The sequence below is a fragment of the Centruroides vittatus genome, unplaced genomic scaffold, assembly GCF_030686945.1.
Source record: "Centruroides vittatus isolate TY-2023 unplaced genomic scaffold, ASM3068694v2 contig_979, whole genome shotgun sequence".
Taxonomy (NCBI): domain Eukaryota; kingdom Metazoa; phylum Arthropoda; class Arachnida; order Scorpiones; family Buthidae; genus Centruroides; species Centruroides vittatus.
In genome coordinates this window covers 1,806,418-1,834,179 of record NW_027122650.1, presented here as the reverse complement: position 1 = coordinate 1,834,179, position 27,762 = coordinate 1,806,418, and the positions used below count along the sequence as shown (strand labels likewise).

General features: G+C 29.4%; 1 protein-coding gene across 1 annotated transcript in view; it reads left to right on the top strand.

Moving 5' to 3' along the window:
* The window catches only part of LOC136985832 (E3 ubiquitin-protein ligase RNF123-like), an 86,476-nt gene that overhangs the window by 38,111 nt on the left and 20,603 nt on the right, over positions 1-27,762 (top strand). Inside the window, exons 7-18 of the mRNA XM_067283202.1 lie at positions 3,058-3,144; positions 3,281-3,348; positions 7,654-7,897; positions 7,980-8,099; positions 8,979-9,122; positions 12,098-12,266; positions 13,708-13,805; positions 13,923-13,986; positions 16,095-16,156; positions 16,234-16,305; positions 16,387-16,519; positions 25,601-25,765. Coding sequence (XP_067139303.1) covers positions 3,058-3,144; positions 3,281-3,348; positions 7,654-7,897; positions 7,980-8,099; positions 8,979-9,122; positions 12,098-12,266; positions 13,708-13,805; positions 13,923-13,986; positions 16,095-16,156; positions 16,234-16,305; positions 16,387-16,519; positions 25,601-25,765 — 1,426 coding nt within the window. The remainder of the gene's footprint in view (positions 1-3,057; positions 3,145-3,280; positions 3,349-7,653; positions 7,898-7,979; positions 8,100-8,978; positions 9,123-12,097; positions 12,267-13,707; positions 13,806-13,922; positions 13,987-16,094; positions 16,157-16,233; positions 16,306-16,386; positions 16,520-25,600; positions 25,766-27,762) is intronic.

Below are 27,762 nucleotides of genomic sequence, written 5' to 3'. Positions count from 1 at the left end.
AATTTGGATAAAGTGTTTCAATTGAGTGGTTCTTGAATAGGAACTGATTAACATTTCAAAATAGAGGATAAATAGAATGATAGAAATGATAGAAGCAATAGATATATGAATTGTTATAATCATGAAAATAGGAATTTTAAGAATAGATTTAAACTATGCTCATATTTTATGGTAACACCTATTGAACATTCTTTTGACAAGAAATCAATAATATGCACCAATTATATTATAGAGTATAACAGAGCAAAAGCTCTCAGGTGATATAAAATGTTTCTGAAAAATATTGTTTTCAAGATACCAAGGATAGCTATAACAGTGTAATCTTGTGTGATATAATATATCAATATATTTATATATTAATCATTATGTACGGTACTTATGTTTTTGTTTGTATATAAAAATATTATATAGGATTAAATTAAAAGAAGACAATAACTCATAATATCATTTAAGGATTTTACAATTGCTTCTGTCACAGATGTAGGGTTTTTTTGGCCCAACCTACTTTTTTTATAATTGTAAGGTAGCTCAAGAGTTACAAGATTAATACAACCTCCATGCAATGGACAAGAGCAACAATAATAATATCATGTACAGTACTTATTCTTGTATAACTAAACCAACTAAGGTTGGCAATCTTTTGTAACAGGTTTATACCTAGTACAAATAAACTTTACTTATTTACTTATCTTTTTTTTTTTTTTTTTTTTTTTTTTTTTTTTTTTGTGCTCTGGCCACTTGAACTTCCTGTCTAAACAAAGGCCATTGTTCTCTCCCTTTTCAAACTTTCCACCTTACATACTTCTTTTGTTTTGGTCTTCTTTAATTGTTTTTCTATTAGTTATTTAATTTTACCTATTACTTATTACTTTTTTTATTTTGTTATTTTATTACTATTTTCATTTCATTTATGGGGTCCCATTGGTGAACCTGTATTCTGATTGAGCTTCTACTTTCTTTTCTGCAGTTTTATTAATGGTGGTGCTTGGTCCTTCCAAATTTCAAGAAAAGCTGCTTAAAGGATTCTGGTTGAGGTCAAGGGCTATCTATTGGATAACAGCAAGTCTCACTTAGGTACTTGTGAGCACTCCAAGTATATTCAAGTATATTGTGAATCAGATCCAGTGTGTCATCAACCTAGCCGAGTCTGCTTTCTCTGTTGTTAACAGCACTGGTATGGAAAAAAACATTAATGAGTTGCTGGCTGTTCTTTTTGAGAAAGCTGAGAGAGCTTTCACTGAAGCCAAAGAGGCCATTGAGGACTTTCAGTGTGTTTCCTCCACTGACTGCCAGGGAGGAGTTCATGTTGTGCCTGACCCTAGCCCCAGTTTTAGTGAGGTTGTTTGTAGACCTGCTAGGTCAAATATGGCAGAGTCAACTACTGTTATTCCTTATTTCACTGTTCTCATTTATGGCAATTCAGGAACTGAAGATTCTGAGAACACTAGATATATCTTGACTAGCAGTATTAATCCACATGCACTGAAGATTGGCATCCAAAGGATATGTAGAATCCAAAAAGGTGGGCTTGCAATTGATTTGACAAGTAAGGGTGATGTGGACAAACTGCAGAGGGCAGTTGAGGAGGTTTCTACCCTATGTACCACTGTTCCTAAAAAGTACAGTTCTTTTATCAAAGATATCTCAGTTCCTAAATCTATTAGTCAAGATGACCCATTTGACTTCATGTTCAAACAAAATGCCAAAATTTCTTTGTCTTTCTAAAAATTTTCTCAATCAAATACATGCTTGTTTTTCTATTAGTCAAAACTGAAGGACAAACAACCCACTAAACAGTGATAGCTAGAAAAAGTTTTGCTGATGAGCCTACTGTTGAGTGCTGCGTCATAGTTCAAGGGTCTTTGTTGCTGGGTATTGGTAAGCACTTTCCATCCATTTTTTTGACTACGTGGTTAGTGCTATATGTATCTTTTTCACCAATGACTTACTTTTATTGCTTTGATTTGTAAAATCCTACAGGTTGTTGTGTATTATCCTGTGTTGGATATCAAGTACAGTAGAAAGTCGTAAATCGGAATCAATTGGGGACTGGAGTTGTTCAGATTAGTGATTTGTTCGGATTACTGATTATGTTCAAAAAAATATTTTAACCTATCCGATGTTGAAATTTTTCTTTGTTGCATGTCACTTTGTGTTGAATTTTTCTCCGTTGCGTGTCGCTTCGTGTTGAATTTTCGTCGATTTTAAGCCTAACGAAAATTTTTATAATAATAATCGAGGCTACCGTATTGTTAAAAATTATTTCTACATTTTGTACAAACAAAATAAATATATTGAAGAATATAAAAACATGAAAATTATACTTTAGAAATAAATCTAGTATCAAAAACGTTCGATTCAGCACGACACCATTCGACTGAAAATCATTCTGATTACCGGCGATTCCGATTACCAGGGTTCAGATTAACGACTCTCTACTGTAATATAGTTCATGCCATATCTGCATTCATCTGCAGTTCTCTCTATTCAAATGTGTGTGTTTGTGTGTGTATTTATACATACAATATACAGATACTCCTCACTTTACAATAGTTCAACTTACAATATTTGACTTTACAATGATTCAATAGAGATGTACTAGTCATTGAATTTTGATCTGTTCCTAAGTTAGTCTCTACTCTATAATGTTTTCTATTGATGTGAGGCAATGGCAGCATCTGTGCAACTTAGAGCTAATCCAGAGTCTTTGGATTTTGAAGGTATGGCTCCAGACTCTGGGTTTAGTAATTATTTCTCTAGATATTTGTGAATCGTATTATATAATTTAAAAATCCAAATTTTCAATATTGGAAACTTTATATGAAACCTATGTTAAAAACGTGTCAATATCAGTTAAATAAAATATTCACAGTAATTATTATTTACTTATGTACTTATTTAGTGACATTAGTTATTTATTTATCATATCATACATTCATATTTGGTATTTGATATTTTCAAAGTACAATGGATTTATCAGAAAGTAACCCCATCATAAGTCAAGGAGAAAATCTGTATATATATATATATATCTGAAATTTTTCTTTTAATATTTAGAAAGGAGTAGGAGATACTTCAGATTCTTATGCATATGATGGAAATAGAATACGTAAATGGAATGTTTCAGCACAAAAATATGGTGAAGTATGTAGTAAATATTTTGTTTTTTTAAATATAATATAAAATATAATAATGATATCTTATAATTATTATAAATGTAATAAAGCTATATTATTATATTTAAGCTATAAATAATGTATAAATAACATTTAACTTTCAGGCTTGGCTTACTGGCGATGTCATAGGCTGTACGATAGATTTAGACAATGGATCCATTTGTTTTTACAGGTAAAATGAAAATTTCATTAGTTTTTTTTAAATAATAGAATTAAAGAATGTCTTTTATATCCTTTACATATTTAAACAAAAAGACACTTTAAAAGTATAAAAGGTGATAATTTTTATTTAGAAATTATTTTTTATCTGTAAAATGCAAAAATATTTAAATAAGGATAGACCCATTGTTTTATTCAGCACCATATTAAAAATCATGTTAATAAGATAACTTTTATTTTTGTTCCTGGCCATAGTGACATACTAGGAAATGAAAAAGTCAACTTTGAGGCTAAGTCAGCTGCAAAGGACACTGACTTGGACTATACTCTCATCCCTGTCTCATGTAGCAGCCTTAAAAATTATATTCATGTCAATGCTATGCAGAAGTGGAACCAGCAATGGTTGAGCAGTAAAACTGGTAGAATAACAAGACTATTTTCCTAGTGTTGATTGCAGATTCTCATCAACACTTAGAGATTTAACATTTGCTTCTGCTCAACTACTTACTGAGCATGGTAATTTTTGAAGCTACCTGGCGATGTATAACCAGGCAGAAACTGCCTTTTGCTTTTGCTCTACCTCGACATTATTGGCCATATGATCTATCGTTGTCCAATTTACAATCAAAATAGACTTAATTTGAAATTAGAAATCTTCACGCATGGTTTCAGGTGGCCATGTCCACTGGATAAGCTTGTTCAGAAGCCACTGTTTGATGCTTTTTACAATTATGTTCAAAAAATATGAAAGAAAAGACTATTTATTTATAATTTCTAATGTCTAGTTTTTTACATTTTAGTTTACACTAAAAACCGAATACTAATTTTATGTTTACTTTGTATCATGTATTTTGGTTTATGTATTCTTAGTGTTATACTCCCATAGGAGTGGTGCATTTATTTCTAATAAAAAAAAAAGACTCATTGTTTTTAATATTTTATTTCAGTATATAGAAATTTTAAGGTGAAGTTTTATCTTAGTTTACAGTTTAGGAAAATCTATATCCACTAGGAAGCCATTAAAATTTAATTTTTTTACATTAAAAGAATTATTGATGAGACTATGTCTTGTTTATAAAATTGCAGTGCCTTAATGGCTGGACCCCTTAGAGGTGTGAAGGAGTACATGTCAGGAGTTGCAATTTGGCACAGAGTATTTGGGGCCCAAATTATGTTCACATAAAAACACCAGACTTCTAAGTACTCGGGACCAGGGACCAAGTCAAAATAAAATACAAAATGGTGATACTCTTTCTATAAACAGGCACTAGTGTGAGATTTGTGACACATATCAAAGGACAATCATTAGGAGAAGCTTTTGAATGTGTTGCTCATTGGAAAGTTGGAAATGCAAACGTTGTGAAATCAAATTATGACAAACACGTGCATTGGAAAGTTCAAAATTCAAATGTTGCAAAATCAAATTTTGACAAACGAATCTTTGAAACAACCCATTTACCTGTCCCATGTTATTCCCGACATATCTCTGGTTGCAACCTGCTGACTTTGACCGGTTGACCCGAGATATCTCATTTCAGCATCAAAATGTTCTTGAAACTAGATGGCACTAGTTGTTATAATTTTATATTAAAACTAACTTCCGAAATATAATTTATTTTTGTTTTTACATTTATTAATATATTTATTTTGTTTGTGCGAAATAAAAAAATAATTTCAGATGATACAATAGCCACAATTATTTTTTCAAAAACGGGAAATTTTCATTAGGCATCAATAAAAATTCAACATGGGGCCACACACGACGGAGAGAAATTTTGACATTGGATTGGTTAATTTCAATGAAAATGCCTCGTGGTCATGGCTATGGCTGAGGCCGGCGAAGTTTGAACGATCGTGCTCAAAATCAGCGATACCAAAGAAGATTGGAGAATGAGAACGAGACCCGCTGTGAGCGTTGAAGTGATCCTGCTTAGTAGTGAGTCTCCAAGACATAGTCTCATCTCAAAAATGGCTTTGCCATTTTACTTGTTTACAATCTAAGTTTATCTATGGAAGAAAAGAAACAACTTTAATTTGTTATTTCATTCTATTATATAAATAATCTTCAGTTTTGTTATTTTCAACAAATATTACGTTTGGGTGTCATAATTTCTTGGTATTTTAAAAGCTTTAATCATAATAATTAAAAAATTTACACAGGAGACTAAAAGAAATGTTTTATTATTATTATTATGTTGGGTTTAGTGGGTTATACTCAGTTGACACCAGTGGCTGTGTACTATGCCGGACCAGAGTCAAGGCATAGCAACCAAAACAAAACTAAAGTAAGTGTATCAGTGTCAGTGTTTGTATTCAGGAATTTGCTCACAATATGACATGTATTCAATATAGTGGCCTTCTGTAGTGTGATGTATGTGTTTCTATTCAATTGTAATGTGCCCAGGCTTTTGTGTAGTGTGTGTGGTATCACACCAGTAAAGAAGAGAATGACAGGTACAATAAGCACCCTATCCATCCTCCACAGATGCCTTATTCCCTGGGTGAGTTCTGTGTACTTGCTGACTTTTTCAGTGCATGTGTTTTGTACATTGTAAGTGTTTGGAATGGATATGTCTATAATGTATGTGATTTTATTGTTTGTCAATGAGTGTGATGTCTGGTCGGTTGTGGTAAATTGCTTTATCTGTGATTATGGCTCTGTCATAATACATTTTGTGCATATTGTTTTCCAATACTGTCTGTGGAATGTATTTGTAGTATGGTTTGTGGATGTCTACTAATTTGTGTTTTTTTGCAAGCTCTTGATGTATTATATTTGCTACTTGATTATGTCTATGTAAATAATCTGTCTGTGCCAAGAGCTTGCAACTGGAAGTGATGTGTTGTATAGTGTCTGGCATGATGTGTCATTTGTGAGTGTTGTATTTCTGAGTATCTGTTTTCTGTAGTTTTTAGTACTGATGACCTGATCCTGTATGGCAATCAGAATCCTTTCGTTTCCCCAAAGAGGCATCCCCGAGCTAATCCAGCTGTTTGACGCAGTTTTGTCAACAAAATCCTGGGCCAGGTCGTAAGGATGCCTGCCATTAAAAAAATTATTAATGAGATTATGTCTTGTTTATAAAATTGCGGTGCCTTAATGGCTGGACCCCTAAGCCTTTTGAGCCCACGATTCCGTAACGGTGTCTATACTTTTTATATGTTGTATTGTGTCCATGTGTTATTTGAGTCTGCTAGAGTTACTGCTTTATGTAACTGTGATGTTTTTTGTTTTCTGTAGAAAAACTCTTGCAGTGACTGTATTTGTTTGTAGTGAAGGTTAACTATGTCAATCAGGCCACGTTCACCATCTTTACATGGAAGGGTTAATCTTTCTGTGGCAGATTTAGGGTGATGTTGTTTATGCTTAGTAAGTGTTGTTCTTGTTTTCCTTTGGAGTTGCTCAAGATCTGTGTGAGTTCAATGTATAACTGCAAAAGAATATATGAGTACTCGGATGACATGTGTTTATTGCTTTAACTGTTGTGTTTTGCATTTAACTCTGTTCTGAGAATAGCATTTAACCTATTATGGTATTCTTTAATTAATCTTTGCTTTATTTGTGCGTGTTCTGTTAGTTTGGCCTGTTGGAAACTTAAATACTTGTAGAACTCACCCTCTTCTGTGGATTTAATAATATCTCCATTTCCATGTGCAAAATCTTCTTTCTTCAGGATTCCTTTTTCTATGTGAAGTGTTTTGCATTTGTCTATGCCAAACTCAATTTGTATGTCCTTGGTGTATGAATGTGTAATTTGTAGGAGTTGGTGAAGTTGTTTTTGTGTGGATGTATAAAGTTTTATGTCATCCATGTACATGAGATGTGACAGTGTAAACTGTGTTGTTTTTTCATGTCTGATATTAACCATATTGTGTGTTGTTTAACATGTTGGATAATGGGTTCAAGGCTAGGCAGAACCAGAGAGGACTCAAGGAATCTCCTTGAAAATTATTATTATTATTATTCTAAACTGGTAATATAAATTGGTGTAATATGTCTAAAATAGCCTTTGTGTCAATAAAACCAACAAACCAAACCAATCATTAATTGTATTTTAAAGAACTGTTTTTTTTTTACTGTATTTTTTAATGTGTCTTTTATAATTTACAAATTTAAGGAAAGCATGTGTATTTTATATATATGAAGTGAAGACACCTAAATAAATAAATATATATATATATATATAAAATATATTTTTATAACTGTTTTTTTTTACACTGTTAAAATCTTGATTAAATTATCATATAATAAAAAAATTTTGAAAAAGTTTTTAATTGTAAATAAATTTATAATAAGAAATATTTGATTTTTTTAAAGAAATGGACAATCATTAGGAGAAGCTTTTGATAATATACGAATTGGTCCTGGAATTGCCTATTTTCCAGCAGTAAGTCTTGCATACAATGAGAATTTAGTTGCTAATTTTGGTGCTGTTCCTTTTCGTCATCCTGTTCCTGGATTTCATCCATTGGAATCAATACCATATCATAACATTGCAAAAGCAACAAAATTATTTAGTTGGTTAAGAAGATTGCTCACTTTGTATATATCAACTGTACAGGTAATTATTTGAAATAGTTTAAAAAAAAATAATATAAAATAAATATAAATTATAAAAAAAATATATTCCTTTTCCTTTCTAGAATAGAATGGAACCGATATTACAAGATGCCAAAATTGTTAATAATCTAATCAAAGAATGTAATAAAACTCATATATTTTTATTAGCTGTTCCATTATTAAATAAGTTGGGTCCATATCTGGTAAGTAAAATTTAGTATACTAAATTAAATTTACTTATATTTTTAATATGTAATTTTACAAATGAAAAAAAAATAACTTTTTAATAAAAATCTATTACCAAAAAATTTAGAATTTTTGAAGTTTTAACATTAATTCAAAATAAATGCATTCAAAATTATTATTCATTATTCAAAAACATTCAAATAATTCAAAAACATTATTCAAAATTAAAGTTTTTATTAACTTCCTAATTTTTATTCAAATGTTTTAAATTATGAAGAAAATAATTTTTCTTTGTTTTTTAATTTTTAATATTTTAAATGTTATAAAATTTCTTTAGATATTAATATTTTTTCTTTTAAAATTACATTGAATCATATTTTATACAGGTATTCCCTTGTTTAATGTGGGATTTGATTAACATATGAAATTAATTGTGGCAATCCCTTTATATACATGGGAGAAGTTTTAATTAATGTGATTTTACCAGCTGTCTTTACTTAACATAGATACCATATTTGGTTAATGCAATCTTGATATACATGGTAACATTCAGACTAATTAACCACATTAATCAAGGGATACCTGTATTAACTTATAATTAACTTATTATAAAATACAAAAATAAGCAGATTAAAATTAATATCTTTGAATTCTGAATAACTTCCTGATACTATTTAAAGTATTGTCATTATTTTTTAAGTTTTATTTATTTTATTTTGTTTCATTTCATTATATAATTTTTAAGTGGTATAAATTATTTTGTTATTTGGAAACAAACTACAGTTTTCTAAAAGTTTGGAAGTAATAAACATCAATCTAAAAAGATTGATGTTTATTATTTCCACACTTTTAGTAAATCTATAATATATTTAAGATTAAATATTTCAAAATTTCAGGTTTCACCTTACATCAATGAATCATGTTTTCTGTCATTTCTTTTTCAATTATGTGGTGATATACCAAAAGATAATAGTTACAACATAAAGGAAGTCAAATCACCAATTCTTGCATTGTTAGATATGCTATGGGCACTTTTAGAGGTAAGTTTAGAGGGTTTAATTAATTAATTATCTGCATTTTTGAATACTTAATTGTTCTGAGCAGTTTGGTAAGTGCATATTTATGGACAAATTCTTTTGCATCAGTAATTTGCTTACAGAAAAAATGTGCTATTTATTTACTGATAATTGAAATATATTTACATTTGATATATTGTATGTGATAATATGGGAGTTTAAGTTTAATTTGTGGTAAGTAATTATTAATGTTTAGTAATTTCTAAACATACTCTTAATGCCAGAAATAAGTACAGTAAGACCCCGCTTAAACGTGGGGGATGCGTTCCTAGACGACAGAGTGTTAAACGAGGTCATTTTAACATAGAGTAAATAGGGATACAGGAACACGCAACCAAAAATACAAATTTTACCTTAATTTCAAGTTATTTTTATATCAATTTGTATAATAATATATGTTAAATAACACATAAACATATGCTCACAAAAATGTAAAGTTCATTTTTTGTGATGAAGGTCTTAACTTTTCTAAAATTCCTGTTTTTTGCAATAAAGTCGTGAAGTTTCATTTTTTGCTTTTTTTCTTTCCTTAAACAAATGTCGATAGCAGAAGATTACATCCAAAATACCTTGTTTTGCTTTTGTACTTCTTTCAAAATCTGGATCATCTGGTACAATTTGATCAACAATTTCGGTTATCGTTACCAAACTCTTCCTAAGGAAATCTGTAGAGAACTTTTTTAGGTTCTTTGTTTTCAAAATCTCTATTTTCCAGTTCTACATGAATTTCTTGTTCTGCCAGTTCTTAAAGGACCTTGTTAAGGCTCTCCTCAATATCCTGCTCATCTACATCTCCTAGTCCTGCTGTATGGATTAGGTTGACTTTACACAACCTAACGATACAGCGATAGGCTCTTCTCATTGAGAATTCTTGGATACCTTCAGTCATAACTTCGTGCATTTATCAATTTATTCTTGCCAAGCAAAGCCAATATTGCCTATAACATCCACGATGTTATATTTTTTCCAAAACTGCACCAAAAAATATAGATTTAAAGAAAGTACACCTTTTTCTGATTGGATCGTGTTCATAAATAATCGTATTATATACGAATCAATGAAATGACACGATAATTTGAATCAGCATAAATTCTGAGCTTTTTTTAGGCTTCGAGCAGAGACCGTGGTATATCAAATCAGCCTTAAGCGAGGCAGCATTAAGCGGGGTCTTGCTGTACAGTAAAATCTTAATTTAACAGACTAATTTAATGTAGAGGGCTTCTTTTGTGAAATATCAAATTTGGTTCCTTTTTTTTTTTTTTTTTTTTAACTCTTTTGGCACCAAAAAAATATTTTCAACTTTTTCAAACAATCTTCAACAGAAAAACATCACAAATTTTTTAAGCTTTATTTTGTTTAACCACTCTGATGTACTGTTCTACACTTCAGGAGTGAATATGGTTTCCTCATTTTGCAAATTGAAAGTCATTTAGAACATTAATTTGTTTTTGTAAATAAATTTTGTTTTATTTAATTTTATAAATTAATTAAAAATATTATTTAGAGATTTTGATCACCTATTAAGCCTTAACTTCTTAAATTATACAATCTTGACTTTGACCCTGACCCTAAAAAAATGTTAATATGAATTTTTGATAAAGCAAACCAACTGCTGCTGTTCTAGTAATTTGTATTAACATGAGTTGACTGCAATATTCATAAATAAAATTTAAAATACTCTTATCAAATTCATCTTTATGTTAGAGAAATTTCTATTTGATATAGCAAAAAAATACAAACACCAAAAATTTGTATTTAAAAATGCATTTGCATGAAAATTTATTTATATTCATTAGAAACTATTTGATCTGTTTTCAAGTTATAAAAATAAGAAATAAGGTGTTTACTATATTTATTATTATATTATAGAGTCCTGGATACTCGACTCTTGATAACTCAACATTCCATAAAATTTGTCGTGTTGCTCAAAAAGAAAAAATACACCAAACCTAATTTTTACTCTTAACACTAAGTCAAACAAGCAATTATTTATTGTGATATTGTCACAATGCTGGGCTAAAATTTTTAATCATAATTTATTTAATTTAGAATACATGCTCTCCACCTCAAATTAGTGGTGGCTTGACCCTGTACATCATACTTTTCCTTTAACAATAGAGTCGTGCCAGTCATCTATCAAACATGTTTCAGGGGATATATTTTGAATTGCATCAGAAGTTGTTATATAATTAATTGGGGCCTTTTACTCCTAACATTTTGATATCTGGTCTCGTATTTCATTTATCTAATTCTGTTCTCGAGATTAAGGACAACAGTGGGAATTTATGTCTTTAATTTTTTCAAATTACAGCCCAATAAGTTATTTTTCTTCATTGATGACTTTGATAATAGCATCAATTCCATGTGCTAACAAAGGATATAAGATTTTTCCAATGTACCACTGTAAAATGTCATGAAAGAAATGTCAGTAACTTGAATAGCCACTATTTTTTTTTAATTAAAATTGAATTACAAATAGAAATTGGTACATAGTTAATACATACATGAATTTGCACATATAATATCTTTATGAAAATTCCTCTATTTATATTACCATTATTGCTAAGACATAAAACTCATCATTTTCAGTGACTTATTCCTTTCTCAGTTCACATTAAGTTGAGTTTGCAGGACTCTACTATATTTTTCAATCACAGAATTGTTAAAGATGCCATATTAAGCACTGTTTATATCAATAATATAAGCAGTGCTTAAATGAATTAATATGATAGAATATTATATTATTGCACATTGAAACATGTGAAATTTTAAAATAATGCTTATTAAATGTAAATACTTTTGTTAATGAAATATGAGTTAAAACTTATTGATTAACGTTTATAATGGGAAAACTCAAATTCTCTCTATTATTTATCAATTTTTAAATGTAATTACTCAAATAATTATTTAATATATACGTTTAATTTTTTAAATTTTAGTCTCACGAAATTCAACAATGCCTTGAACATCTCATTGTTGCTCTGTTAACTGGTTACAGATTTTCACCAGCAATGAAAGACTTTTATCAACAAAAATGTTACTTGATATTAATGCTGAATATTCTCAGACATAGAGCATCAAGAAAATTTCTACTACAAAATGTTTTATATCCTTTTCTGAATATACACAAACTGTCTTGAGACTTTTTTTAGTTTAGTTTAATTAAATTTTAACTTATTTTAATGGCTTTTATAAAATATTAAACTATTATTTTACATTTTTAATATTTGACAGAATAATATATTTTTAATAATTTGTAGTAATTATTTTATCTGTTTCCATATTGTGCTCTATAATTTTTTCAAAGCTTTACATTGAACTGAGCAGTTTTTTAAAATTATATATATTAACTCTGATTTATCTCTAATTATTTATCAATTTTTAAATGATAAAAATTAATTTCAATACATAATTCTCTCTGATAGATAGATAATGCTTAAGTGAAATGGTTTGGTTCATTTCATTAGAAAGTATTTAGAATACTGAAATTTTTTGATGTTTTCAGAGTTATTTTGATAATAATAGTTCTTTTGATTAATATTCATAGTTCTCTTCTAGAATTCTGAAGTGGGAAGAAGAAAATTTGAAATATTTTATTTTCATGTGTTTGGTTTAATCAATTTTGAAATTGTAAATTGATTTTGAGAAGTTTTTAGTAATAATCAAATTATTTATTATTTATTTGTAGAAGTCTCAAACTACAACTAAAAAATATTTCTTTCTTTTTAATGGATAATAAATGTATTTATTTTAATTCTAAAATGAATAGTCCTATTTTGTTTAAATTTAAAAATATATTTTTATAAGGTAAAGTGATCAGAAAGGATCTAATATTCTTTATTTTGCTAAATTATTATATTATATGTAGTTGTGACAGGTTTATAACAGAATGTTATATTTAATTCTTTGATTGGTTCATGAATCTGATTTATGGTCCACTTTGGCTAATAATATAAAACCATATCATTTCTAAATAATTATAACTAAACTCTGTTTTTAAAAATTTTCGAAAAAAATAAATAAGAAATAAATAATGATTTTATTGCAAATATGAACAAGTAAATATAAACCAATATACAATTTTTTAAATTTTTGCTATGCATAGAAAATTATTTTAGAAAGATTTTTGAACACCAAGAATGTCAACATTTTTTTTATTAGTATACTATCAACAAATCCTTTCTTGAATTTTGTAATGAATATTGAATTTATATATAAACAAGAAACAAATATAATTAATTATTTAATGTTAGTTTTTAGATGTTGAATTAAAATTTATACATTTATAATCAATTAACATTTTGAATCAATTAACATATTATCTCTTAATTTTTTTATAATTTTAAAATGTAGTGTAATTTAACACTAACATTAGCATTAAGTGTTTTAAAAAAATCACAGTTTTTAAACATCTTTATAGAAAACTAAGATAAAATAACTTTTTAATAATATATTTGAATCAATAAATTTATTTTACTGAAACTGTTTGACAGTTTATATAAGATCTAATTTCATCAAATAAAACAGTTTTTCTTAATATTAATTACATTTGACAAAATTAAATTTCCAGTCTTCTTAGAAGTTAAACCAATGGACAATATTATATTAGCAGAAATGATTCCACATGTTTGTATTGATGGATATGAGGTATGTTTGTAGAATTTATTTTATAATTTTGCTTTTTATTTTAATTTTGGTTTAAATTGGATAAATTACATACATTTATATATATGTATTTATACTGTATATTCATTTAAATATTAGGAAGAACTATGGAAGAAAGCAGCTTTTGAAGAATCAAGTAAAGTATTAAAGAAAGTCGTATTAGGTTGGTATATTCTTTTCTTATGCTGTTATAATAAAAAAATTAATCATAAAAGTATTTTAACAATTAAAATATTTTTTTAGCAAAAAAAGTGAAGTATACCATAAGAATGATATGCTCATTTTCATATTTTGTTTGTTTTATGTACCCATTATTTAAGTTCTTTTAAATGTTTTTCTATTTGCTTAATGAATTTTTAATTTCTCAAAGCAACTAATTGTTGTATAAAACAATGATAAATAACATATACATATTAAAAAGTTTTAATTATAAACTTTTAGTTTAATGAAAATCACTTCATATTTTTTCAGATTTTTATTCATTGACAAAAATCAATGAAATAAGTACATGTAAATTTTTGCTGTAATATATTTAATTAAATTATATAAATTGTAATATTATACAGTTTATATATTGTCTATATGAAATACATTATATATATTTAAAATAAAAATCAGTGTAAATTTTATGAACTTTATTTTTTATATAAAAATGTCTAAAAAGAATCAGCAAGATTTAGATTAATATTTATTTGAATAAAGATTTATAACAAAAAACTTTGAAAATTGTGTTTCCAATGATATCAAAAATATTTGAATACCATTGTATGTTTGTCATTCAACAATGCAGACTTCTATTCATCAACTAGAAGAAAGTTCAAATGAAACAAACAAACTGTTTTTGAAAATTTAAATGTATAAAAACAAACAAAACTCAACTGAAATCTTTGTTTCAATTAAATTTTATTCTGTGTAATAAATCAGTTGAAGAAGTCTCCAATGTAAAGGTAACAAATTCATTCACAGTTGTTTTTAAATATTCAATCATTTTCATATGTAGCTGATTTTCTATAGTATATATGTTGTAAGTGTTTACTTACTTATAATTGAATTTCTACAGCCAAATATTGCTTTTAATGATTATATGATTAAGACAAATAAAAATGTACATACAAATTTTGTATTGTACTGTACATTTATATAATAAACAACCAAATAGTATTTAAATTAAAATACAGTCAAACCTGTATTTATGCGGTTTTTTTTTGTGCGATTTTTTATTTGTGCGGTATAGTTGGCGACTAGTCTCATGCGTTTTGTCATGTCTCACGTTGACTTATTATAGCTAAATAAACTTATTATAGTAATATTATTGCATGAATATGCAAAAAATGAAATAATTTATTTTTTAAGTCAACAAAACACCACCTGGACAAAAATATGTAAAACAGACAATAGACAAGACGATGCAGTCAAGTGCTGACATCTGTTGTCAATAAACCTTCAAAGTGCTTTCACATTCCTGGACCGTTAAGATAAGATTCATTTCAAAGCGTAAATTGAAGGTAAATGTACTGTATTATTTTTTCTATTTAGATATAAAATTTTAGGATTTTTATTTTATGTTTAGACATAATCCCTGAAATGAATAAGGGCAAAAACAAAGCGAAGAGGAAGGTAATTTCCTTAGAAACTAAGACTATGATTTTAAAACGAGTTATTTTCTATGTGAGACTTTTTTTATGTGGTCCCTATTCACCGCATAAAAAAATATATATATTTTTAATTGTGTTGCGAAAACTATTTTTTATAGCCACTCGTGAAGTTTCGTGCGTTTTTTTTATACGGTCCCTATCCACCGCATAAAAACAGATTTGACTGTAGTTTATTTATGAAATTTATATTTTGTTTACTTGTACTTTTATTTACATTTCAAATTTTTTAATTAAATTTAATGCTTATCATTTAATTATATCATTATGTATTGTATTTTGTCTGAATAGCAATTAATCATTTGATAAAGAAAGAGATTTTATTTACTTATTTAATTGTTAATTTTCATTGTAGCATAAAAGATGTTTTATAAAATGTCATTTTATTAATTAAAGTACCAAAATTTTTGTTTAACTAGACATTTATGTGTTATCAAAACAGATTGTATTGAAGATTACAGTTTTCTGCAACATGTGTTACAAAAAATTGTATAGATTCATGTATATTTTGTAAGATATATGAAGAACTTTATCAAAAAATTTAGTATTTAAGATAATTCCAGATTTACTATATTAAAAAAATACATATTTACTAAAGATTATATTTTATTTTCCATAGAGCTTGAAAACATACAGTTAGAAATTTTAATTCAATTATTTGATGGTACAGATATGAAGCAAGTAAGTATTATAATTTCTTAAAGAAAAATTTAAAAAAGAAGAGAGTATTTTATCTGATTAAAAATTATTTGTTGTAGGGTCAGTCAAGTCGGACAATATTTCTTGCAAAGTTTAGAGAGTTTTTAAAAGAAAATTCAGGTGTAGCACGTGTACGAATTAATTTTTTTTAAAATATCATGTTTTTCAAATTAATTATATTATAACTAAGATATGTTTGTTTTTATTTTTAGAGTCAGCTTATAAATCTGTGTCCTTTACCAGTTGCACTTGCTTTTTTTCATCGTTTGGTATCTTTGTTACGACATTGTCTTACAATATATTGTTTAAAGAATCCTCAGACAGGAAATGTGATTACTACTAATGGTATAATTTATATATTAATTTTATGATTTATAAACATTTAATATTTCAAGAAAATAAAATAACCCATTGCACTGTTAACTGAAACAAAAAATTTTTAATTACAATTTATTTGAAGGATATAATTTTAAAGTTTCTTGAATAAAATTTTTTAAATTGTATCAAAATATAGACTCATTACAGTTTTCTGTGTTGACACACTGCAGATTGATATGCTACTTGATCTTTGATGCAAGCAAATTAATATGCCTTGTAGCTGTAAAGATACATTTTCATTAAATTAGTTTTCCAACAGCATGGTTTGTGTAGTCGGTTGTCTAGGAATAATTTTTCACATGTAATAGATATTAAATTAGAAACAAATAAAATTCATCCTATTTTTGGTGGAATTTTATGACTATAGATAGATGTCAGATTCTGTCAGCTAATAATAATTTTTATCTAAAAGTAATGACTGCCAGTAATAAGCTTCTTCTTGGTTAAAGGAGAGAAAATATTTAATTATCAGTAATTTATAAAATACTGTAAGAAGAGAGTAGATGTAATATTACTACTATTACATTGTTCTACAGTGCTTTGTCCATAAGGATTCTTGACTATTTTTGATTTCTCTTCATCTTTCTTTTCCGTATTAGTCATTTCTGTGTGTTTTTAATATCATATTCTAATAATATATAAATATAAAATCAGTGATAATTTCTTTATTTACAAGTTTTAAATGATATTTAACTCATCATTAATAAATTTTTGTATATATTTCTGTGTAAAATCTTAAATATCGTAGGGCCCCATCATACATAATCAATATGTTCCAAGATCCCTTGTGTAATCAGAAATTCACATAAGTAGCAAACCCATTAATTATGTACCTATCACATATTTTTAAGATTTTTCTCTTATTCTCTCTCTCTCTCTCTGTGTGTGTGTGTGTGTGTGTGTGCGTGCGTGCGTGCGTGCGTGCGTGTGTGTGTTAGCGCGCATGTGTGTGTTTTAGGTGCCACTGAAACACTCATGTATGTTCCTTGGTCACTTTCATGTATTTTATGTTTCTTGGTAAGTATGGTACTTATGGAAGATCATTTTTTTCTTAACATTCTTGCAACCTCAAGAAGTGAACTTTTTTCTTTTTTCACTAAATCTGAAATTTTAACTTTTTTTCTAAAGTAGTTACTCTAAAGTAATTGGCTTTTCTTTGACTTAAAAGGATTACCAACATCACTATCTTTGCACTTTGGAACCATGCTTAAAAAGTAATTAGTGTAAATGAAACAAAGAGAAGCACTGATATCATATACCATGAACTAAGAGAAGCATATACCATGTGATATCAGTACTTCACTTAGTTTCATTTGACAATTTACTATGAGAACTTTTCAAGACAGAGACTGATGCCAGTCCCAGTGTTTAGTGCAAAACAAAGAAATGAGTTGTAATAACATTTTTCTAGAACAAGATCAGCATGATTGAGCAAGATCCTGTGAGACTTTATGCACCTTGGGAAATGGTGCAGATTTAGCATGCAATTAAGAATTGTATGTAAAATAAAAATTCTTAATTGCATGCTTTCTGTTTTTGTTTCTTGGATTATTAAGGGGCTGTCCATAAATTACGTAAGGTGTTTTGCAGTGGGTGGGGGTCAAGGATTTCTTACGATTTCTTATTTAGGGGTAGGGGGATAATAGATCTCATCTTACGTAATATTCTTATTTTTATTTTTTGGTCTCATTGAATGGTGGAGTTTTGAATTTGGCTTCAATTTGGTGGTTTCTATTAAGAATGCTCATTGTTCTAACGCCATCTCGTGTGATGTGATAAAATAATAACGCTTACAGACTCACACTCTATACATTTTTTATCATGGGAGAAAGGCTGTGTGGTGGTTTTTCTCCTTTTTTTTTATCAGAATAAGTACTCCACTCCTATGGGTGTATAACACTAAGAATACATAAACCAAAATACATGATACAAAGTAAACATAAAATTAGTATTCAGCTTTTAGTGAAAGCTAAAATGTAAAATTAGATATTAGAAATTATAAATAGTCTTTTCTTCCATGTTTTTTGAACATAATTGTAAAAAGCATCAAACAGCAGCTTCTGAACAAGCTTATTGAGTGGACATGGCCACCTGAAACTAAGCGTAAAGATTTCTAATTTCAGAATAAGTCTATCTTGATCATAAATTGGACAATGACACATGATATGGTCGACAGTGTCTAGGTTTTCTGTAGAGCAAAAGCAAAAGGCAGTTTCTGCCCGGTTATACATCGCCAGATATCTTCTAAAATTATCATGCTCAGTAAGTAGTTGAGCAGTAGCAAATGTTAAATCTCTAAGTGGTGATGAGAACCAGCATTCAACACTAGGAAAATAAAGTCTTGTTATTCTATCAGTTTTACTGCTCAACCATTGTTGATTCCACTTCTGCATAGCATTGTCATGAATATAATTTTTAAAGCTGCTACATGAGAGAGGGATGTGAGTGTAGTCAAGTCAGTGTCCTTTGCAACTGACTTAGCCTCAAAGTCGGCTTTTTCATTTCCAAGTATGCCAGTATGGCCAGGAAAAAAATATAAAAGTTATATTATTTACAAGATTTTTAATATGGTGCTGAATATATGTGATTTTATTGCTATTGCAATTGGGATCTAACAGAGCTTTTAGGACAGACTAAGAATCGCTGTAAATGTTGATAGACAGAGTTTTGTTTGGTAGTGAAGTGGCCCACTGAACAGCTTGGTAGTCAGCATCTTCATCAGCTTGATAGATGGAAATATGTGGGAGGTATCTGTACCTTCTAACATATTTTGGACAAAATATGTCAGTCTTTTAGGAAGATACAAATACTTGAACCAACATGAAGGGGCTTTTAGACCATCTGTGTAGATATTAATGTCTGCATGGTTATCTATGGAAGAAGTAGATGACACCAAATGTAATATACCCTGGGGATTACCTTGTTTACAGGGTGATGATCACAGATAGTAGGATAATTATAATGTGGTAGCTCATGAACAACTGTAGATAGGAGTAGAGACCGTTGTTGAGCCTTGATGTTTGTAGTTCTGATGTAGCAGTTTAGAACCTTTTCTACAATACATAGTGGCAAAGGAAGGAGCCCTGCTAGTATCAGAGAGACATTAGTAGAAACAGTTCTGCAGCACTTTGAAATTCTGATGGCAAACTGTCTTTGAAGAGAAAGTAATTTACTTGCTACTAAATTTTTACTAATTTCTTGACCCCAGCTAGAGGTCATGTAAAGTAGTATTGGTTGTATTGCCCATTATATAGAGTTTTACAAGCTTTATAATTTAGTCCCCAGGTGCAGCATATAGTTCATGCCATATAATTAGTATCTTGGCCTTAGCCAAGATGTAATTAATATGGCAATGGAAAGTGGTTTCTATTCTCTCTTGTTTTATTATGTATGACATTTCTGTTTACACGTGCACTAGCTAGTCCAGGTGTGGCTAACAGTTTTTGCCCCCGGGCTGAATTGGAAAGAAAATTTTTTTCATCGGCCAAACAAAATATTACCTGTATATCTTTAATTACTATCTAACATACATTATTTTATGATAAATGTTATTATTTTAAATTTATCATTTTTTGTTTAATTCTGGCACTATCACACAGACAAGTACAAAAGTTGTAAATCTTTACAATGGAATTTTTTTAAAAAATAAAGAAGTATCGCAAATCTATTTGACCAAGTATTGGAAATTAAGTATCTAATATTGAAAATCACAGGCTGTATGTTGACCATGTATGAGCTAGTTGATCTGTCAAAGTTTTCTGCGTCCTTTTGTGAAAATTAAAATTAATATAAAAATGAATATTATGACATTGATTAATGATGATAATAATAAAATGATTGTTAATAATTAAAAAATAAAGTTCTTAAAATAAATTGTTTATTCGAATTCATTAAATTTTTAAATTTGTTCACATAAAGTCTTTTATAAATAACAGTACCTATTAATTAACTAATTAATAATTATATATTTTGGACCTATGGTTTTTAGGGTTTCATAAAAAAATTTTTTTGTTACAATCTTTCTATAAAATTATGCCTAAATATTACGTAAGATAGGGAAGGGGAGGGGGGATCAAAGAAAATATTACGGTTTCTTACACGGGTGGGTGGGGATCTAGAATGCCCTTATATAATTTATAGACGGCCCCTAACACAAACCTGAAACCACATGTGGCAAGTCTGTGTATGATGGGGACCTACTGTATTTACTTTTATTGGAATTTATTCTAAAATCTTTTTCAAGCAGCTGTGTTTGCTCTTATGGATAGAGTTTATATGGATCAAAAGTGATAGAGGGAAAAAAAGCATTGAATATTACAGATGGAGAATGTTTTGATTTGCTGATTTTTGTGTATTTATAGAAGCTAAGAAAAGTGCACAAATAAAATAGGATGTAAATTGTGTAAATATTGATCACTGGTAGAAATAAAAATGTTCTTTTAACTTTTTCTAATCACACAATAAGAATGACGACAACTATTACTTTTATTAAATAATTAATTAATATATTAATTTCTTTGATAACTATATTTAAATCAACTGTTATTATTAAATAAATATAGGAAAAATATTAACAGAAATCATTAAAATAAAATAAAATCTGAGATCATAGACTTTCTATCACATCAAAAAATTTATTTGTTCTTAATTTTTCTCATTGATTATCTTAAATTTTCTTTTCAAACACATTTAACAAGAATATGGTTTTGATGAATTTTAATGCATCAATTTCACTTTTTATTAACTATCTAAAATATATATGTATATATATATATTTTTTCTATTGCATTTAATTGAATTTTATAAAGTAATTTTCATCTCAGTATCTGTTCTTAGTAATATGTTTGTTTGTAATTACAAACAATATGGCATTGAAATTAGCTTAGTAATTAGCTATTTAATCTAAGCAGATTAATTTAAAGTTTGATGAATCTTCAAATGCAATTATTTGAATATTTATATAATAATACAGACAAATTTTGAAATTTGCTAAAAATTAAGTTTAATTTAAATATATGTGGAAAGATATTTATAAATTACTAGCTGACCCGGCCACACGTTGTTGTGGCTCAAAATGTATCTATTATAAATGTATAACACTTCCGCCGTGGGGGAATTTCAAAAAATCCCTTTTTAGTGTACATTCTCTTGACATACCCTATTAAAACGCAATCAAAAACGCATCTAAAATAGTATAATAAAAGCCGAGTTCTTCACAGTAAGCCTTAATCCCGTCACTTTTCCCGCTGGGGAATATCGAAAAATCCCTTTTTAGTGTATATTCTGTTGACGTAACCTATTAAAACGCAATTAAAAACGCAAAAAACTGCATGTAAAATAGTATAATAGAAGCCGAGTTCTTCACGGTAAGCCTTAATCCCGTCCATCTCCCCCCACTGGGGGGAATTTCGACATGTATATTATATAAAAACACGTGCGTATTCGAATGCAACGTTGTGTCAAAATTTCAAAGGAATCGGTAGGAACAAACGAACGTTATATTTTATTTATATAAATAGATAGAAAATGATCTGCTTCAGTCCATTCTCACAGAAAAGCAAACTTAGGTCGTCGGAAGTTAGCGCCATCTGTTGGACATAAAAGCCTTAATCCATATATAAATATATTTTTGAAAGGGGGGAAATGTAGTAGGGGTATGAAAAATAGATAGTAGCCGATTCTCAGACCTACTAAATATGCATATAAAATTTGGTAAAAATTGGTAAAGCTGTTTCGGAGGAGTAAGGTAACTAACATTGTGACACGAGAATTTTATATATAAGATTAACATAGCAGTTTAATTGTTGTTTAAAAATTGTAAACTAAAAGAGATAAAGATATTACATCATTTTGTGAAATATCTATAAAATACTTTTTAGAGATAAATTATATAATTATTATAAATCCTGTTTGATTATGATCTTAAAAATGTTCAATGCTTTAGTAATAATATACAAATCATATTTTTTATTAATACATTTTTATGTTGTGTTTATTAATAATGAAATATTTTCAAGTTCAGAATAAATGAAATATTTAAAATTTTTGTTCTTTAGAAATTATTGATAAAAGTAATTATTACATACCGTATTTTCCGGTGTATAAGACAACTTTTTAACCCAGGAAAATATTCTAAAAAAGTTGGGGGTTGTCTTATATGCCGCGTGTCATCTTGTAGGGTGAGTATATTCCAAACTCTATATTTTAACTGTAAAAGTCAGGGGTCATCTTATATGCTGGAAAATATGGTAATTAATAAAGGTATAAGGTAAGACACCTTATAACTAAAGTAAAAAGTCAACAATAAAATAATCCTTTTTCATATATTAAGCTTTCTTTGAAATATAAAATCTCAACATATAAAGAAGAGTTTGTTGAAGATAATTTTATTATAAATGAGTTAAGAAAAATACTTTGTACTTTGAGATAGATAAATAAATTTTACAGAAAAAAATAAATTTGAACTGAAAGATTGTTAAACTTTTATTTGAAACATTTTTAAGACTGACATCTTTAGCAAAACTTGTAAACTTTATTCAATACTGGAACAAATAAGAAAATATTTCAAAATTCGACATTCCATTATCATAGCAAAATCTTAATAACAAAATGTAGAAAATAATAATAATAAATTTAAACTGATTAGTTACAATGTGAAACAGTGATAAATAGCTAATTTCTTATTTCAGGTTTCTGTTTTTTCAATTTGAAATGTAAAATATTAATAAAATATTTCATAAAATGTTACTCATGAAAAATCTGTAACCAGTGCGTAACATACAACATCAGTCACTACGAACGTTTTCAAAACCCCTCCTGGGTTCTTCAGGTTAAAAAATTGACTGGAACGATTTTTGAAGATGAAAAAAGGAACCAAATCACGTGCCAAACAGCATCAAACGTGGAAATTTTTGTGTGTGGCCGAATGTTATTTTAAAAAATATCGATGTCACAAGGCTTGCCGGGAAACAAACCATCAAATCTTTAACACAAGTTCGAATGCTATTTTTGAAATATCAATGTCACAAGGGATGATGGGAAGGAAATCGTCATATCCCTAACATAAGATCGAATGTTATTTTAAAATATCGATGCCACAGGGCATCCTGGGAAACAATTCGTACACTCTTTGCTCCCCCAGCTCCTCCACAAACCATCCTTTACGTAAAGGATAATGTTAAAGCTTCGTATGCATCAGGGCCTGCCAAGCCAAGGAAAGCGTTAGCTCATTCCTAGAATTGATGGATGAGGAAGTACTGTAAGCCTTGTAAATCTCCATCTGCTCCAACCATTTGATATGGTTTACGCATGTTGTGGTGACAATCAATCTAGCTTTCGATAAGTCCACTGTAATATCAGGATCAGATGCGTAGGTTGATAACGAGGTGGAGCATTTATTGTGTTGTATATCGTGTAAATGCTCCTTCAATCTGACCCCTAACGCACGCTTCGTCGATCCCACGTATACTAAACCCCTATCAAAACGGTTATCCCTAAGCGGTATGTCATACACTCTCGGAAGTCTCTCCATATTAGATCTATCTTTCCCATTACGCAGCATATCAAACAGGGATGGGCATCTTCTGTATGCAAGGGAGACATCCCATTGCCGTGCGATCTTATTATATATCGATCTCAATACAGGATTGTAAGTAACAGGGATCCTCTGTTTCTCCATGGTTTGGCCGCCATTTTGTGAAATATCATTCGCAGAACAAGGGGCCTTCATTCGAAAGATCTGTTGTGAAATTTTTTTTTTTGGTATAATGTTGTTGTACCCATGCCTGTTGGACTATGTCATCCAAGTATTTCAACTCCTCGTTTAGTGCCTCTTGGGTAGACGAGTGTGTGTGTGCTCTTCTAACTAGGGCTTTAAAGGCCGCCATTTTGTATCGGACTGCGTCACATGAGTCCACTGGAATGTATGTGGGTTGGTCAGATGGTTTACGATATACTGAGATGTGAATGCCAGACTCTCCAAAGCTAATACCTAAGTCAAGGAAATGAACCCTTGAGTTGCTATGCTGCTCAACTTCCAGTAATAGCCCATATGCGTTGTTATTCATTTCGTTCAAAAAACTGGTAACGTCCGGTGACTCTCTCCACAGAATAATAATGTCATCCACGTACCGCTTGTAAAGGATGATGTTACGTTGGAAATTCAGGAGTGTTCTATTTTCCAATTGCCTGATAACCAACTCACATAAATCACCGGATACAGAGCTGCCCATGGGTACACCCCTGCCCTGGGCGTAAGTCACCCCACAGAACTGAAAGATCGAGCTGTAACAGATCAAATGGGTCAACTCTAAGATATGCTGATGGAATTCATCGTTGGGTACATTTGTAAAAAGAAAATCTCTGATAGCGCAGAAACACGGAGGCAACTCAATGGAAGGGTACAAAGAGCGGAAATCCAGTACGGTGATGTGTCCAGGTAGTTCGGTAACCTTAAGCAGCTGTACTAAGTTGACCGGGTTAGAGATCGAGAACTGGTATCCTTCCAAATGCGGTGCAATGATGTTGTGCATAACTGCCTCAAACTTGTGTGTGGGGGCCTTGGCTTTGTCAACGACCAGTCTTAATTGCTGGCCTTGCTTGTGCTTTTTTGCAAAGGCAAATAACTTGGCTGTATCCGGTGCATCCATTCCAAAATTGTTTCAGTCAATTTTTAACCTGAAGAAGATCCCAGGAGGGGTTTTGAAAACGTTCGTAGTGACTGATATTGTATGTTATGCACCGGTTACGGGTTTTTCGTGAGTAACATTTTATTTTATACACCCGGTGTGAAGTTGTTCGTCATTAAAATATTTCATATTTTTCATTTTTTTTCTTGTTGGATATGATGCTTTAGTTTTTATTTTTGGCATTTCCAAGTATATGTAAAATAAAATAAATTAAAAAAATGAAAATATTGTTGTTTATCCAATTCTTAATTTTTGGATGATGCAACTAAACTTACATTGTTAAAGTTACAAATACACTATCATTTTAGAATAGATATATTGTTATCATGTTATAATATATTATAAATAAAATTATTTTCAGATCTTACAGTTTCCATCAATGTTTTTTATGACAACTCTATCAATTATTTTGAAATACAAAGAATTGGAGGTTTAATATCACATCTTCAAAAAATTTTTAAAGATAACATCTTAGAAGCAGTTGGACCAAGTCATAAAACATTTCCTCAGTTGTTAGAAGATAAAAGTATGTAATTACAATTTAAAGTTTAATTAGGTATAAAAGTTAATGTATACATGGTGATTCTCTCACTAATAAACACAAACATCCCTCAATAACTTTTTATTGCTTTATGGTTTCCTATGAAAATTTACCTGCACTTACCTTGTACAGTATGTTGCAAAATAAGATTATTTTAAAGCAGATGTTGACAATGGTCTCTTTAACATCTAAGCATTTTTGTTTGTGAAACTGCAAATTTGCAAAGGCATTTGCTAATGTGACTTCAGTATTGACAAAAACCTTATATCATATTCGGCCGGATGGCCGAGCGGTAAAGGTGGCAGCCTACCGCTCTGGGGGACCCGGGATCGAATCCGAACGGGTCGAATAATCCCCAGGAATTTTTCGGGGGGTGGTCCGTTCGGATATGTCGGGCCCCGTCCCTCACCACCCGGTCGCCCCATTGTGGGCCTGGCCGAACCCATAATGGGCCTACTAAAAGAGGCCCTCTTAGTGCCCACAGGGCGGAAAGAGTTATAAAAAAAAAAAAAAAAAAAACCTTATATCATATGTCTTTGAAGGTATCAATTGCTCAAGGATTATTGTTGTATACTTGCTCTTCCCATAATCCCAAAAGAAGAAATCAGGTGGCCTGAGATCTAATGATCTTGGCAGCCATAGAGTTTTTTCAGGTCACTGAAAAAACTTTCAATTTTCCTCATGTTTGCATTAGATGTGTGGCACATTGTTTTATCTTGTTGAAAATAACCTTCTGTTAATTCATTATCTGTCAACTAATTTACAAATTCACTGAATATGTTCAAATACATCTCAATGGTAACAGTTTCATTGAAGAATACGAAACAATAACGTGGGTGTCAGCCGCCCGGGGCGGAGGAAAATTTCGCCGCCCCCTTATTTAGGTATTTTTACAAGATATTATTATTTATTGTGAAATTTTGCCACCCCCTATAAATGCCGCCCCCACTATGCTACGCCACTGCATATGGGTTTTCTTTTGCCAATATATACATTTTGCAAAAAATTATTGAGGATCATTTGGATGTCCTAGTGCTAGTGAGAGAATCATTCTGAATGAACTATATTAGCTAGAAATGTTTTAAAATAATCTGTATATTAAAAAATACTAAGTGAACTGTGATAAAAAAATTTCATAAAATACTAATAAAAATAAAATAATAACTAAACAGAAAATAAATCACTTTAAATATCAAGAAACCTGAATCAATATAGTTTTAATTTCTGAAAACATTAACTTTAATTAAAACTGTATTGATTCAGGTTTCTATGTATTTAAAGATATTTATTTTTTATGTAGTTACAATAATGATAGAGCCATTAAGGTTTGTAGTTATTGAAATGATAATTTAATAATTAAATTATTATTATTATTATTATTAATGAATGACTAGCAGGTAAGTCTGAAATTGCTCAGGCAAAAAATAAGAACAGACCTTAAGATTATTATATTATATTATAGTATTTGATTTACATTTACTACACAAGTCCAATCTGGGACCTAGATTATCTGTACAAACTTGAATGCTTCCATATTTACTTCCTTCATAAACTACTTCACTTAGAAAGGTCTGTTCCTGGTTATGCCATATGCCAGACATGGGCAAATGCAGCTCTTGCTGAAAGTGTTAATTTCTGTTTTTTATTATTATTTTTACAATTTTATTTTTATAATTTTGTGAAAATATGTTTATTAAAAAAATTCAATATTTGTTTTATATTATTATTATATTATATAATAAAATTGCACGCTTTACCATACTATCCACTATGACAATACAGAACTGCGGCTCCCATGCATTTTGCAAAACCTACATTTTGTCTCCCACTGAACTCATTTGCTCACCCCTGCCATATGCCATGAAATCAACCACATTTGGTCTTTCCCTTTTTTCTTAAATGAATAATTAAATTCTATTACCATCTGAAATTTAAAAGTAATACCAACATAAGTTTTTTACATCAGGAAATAATCAAAAAAA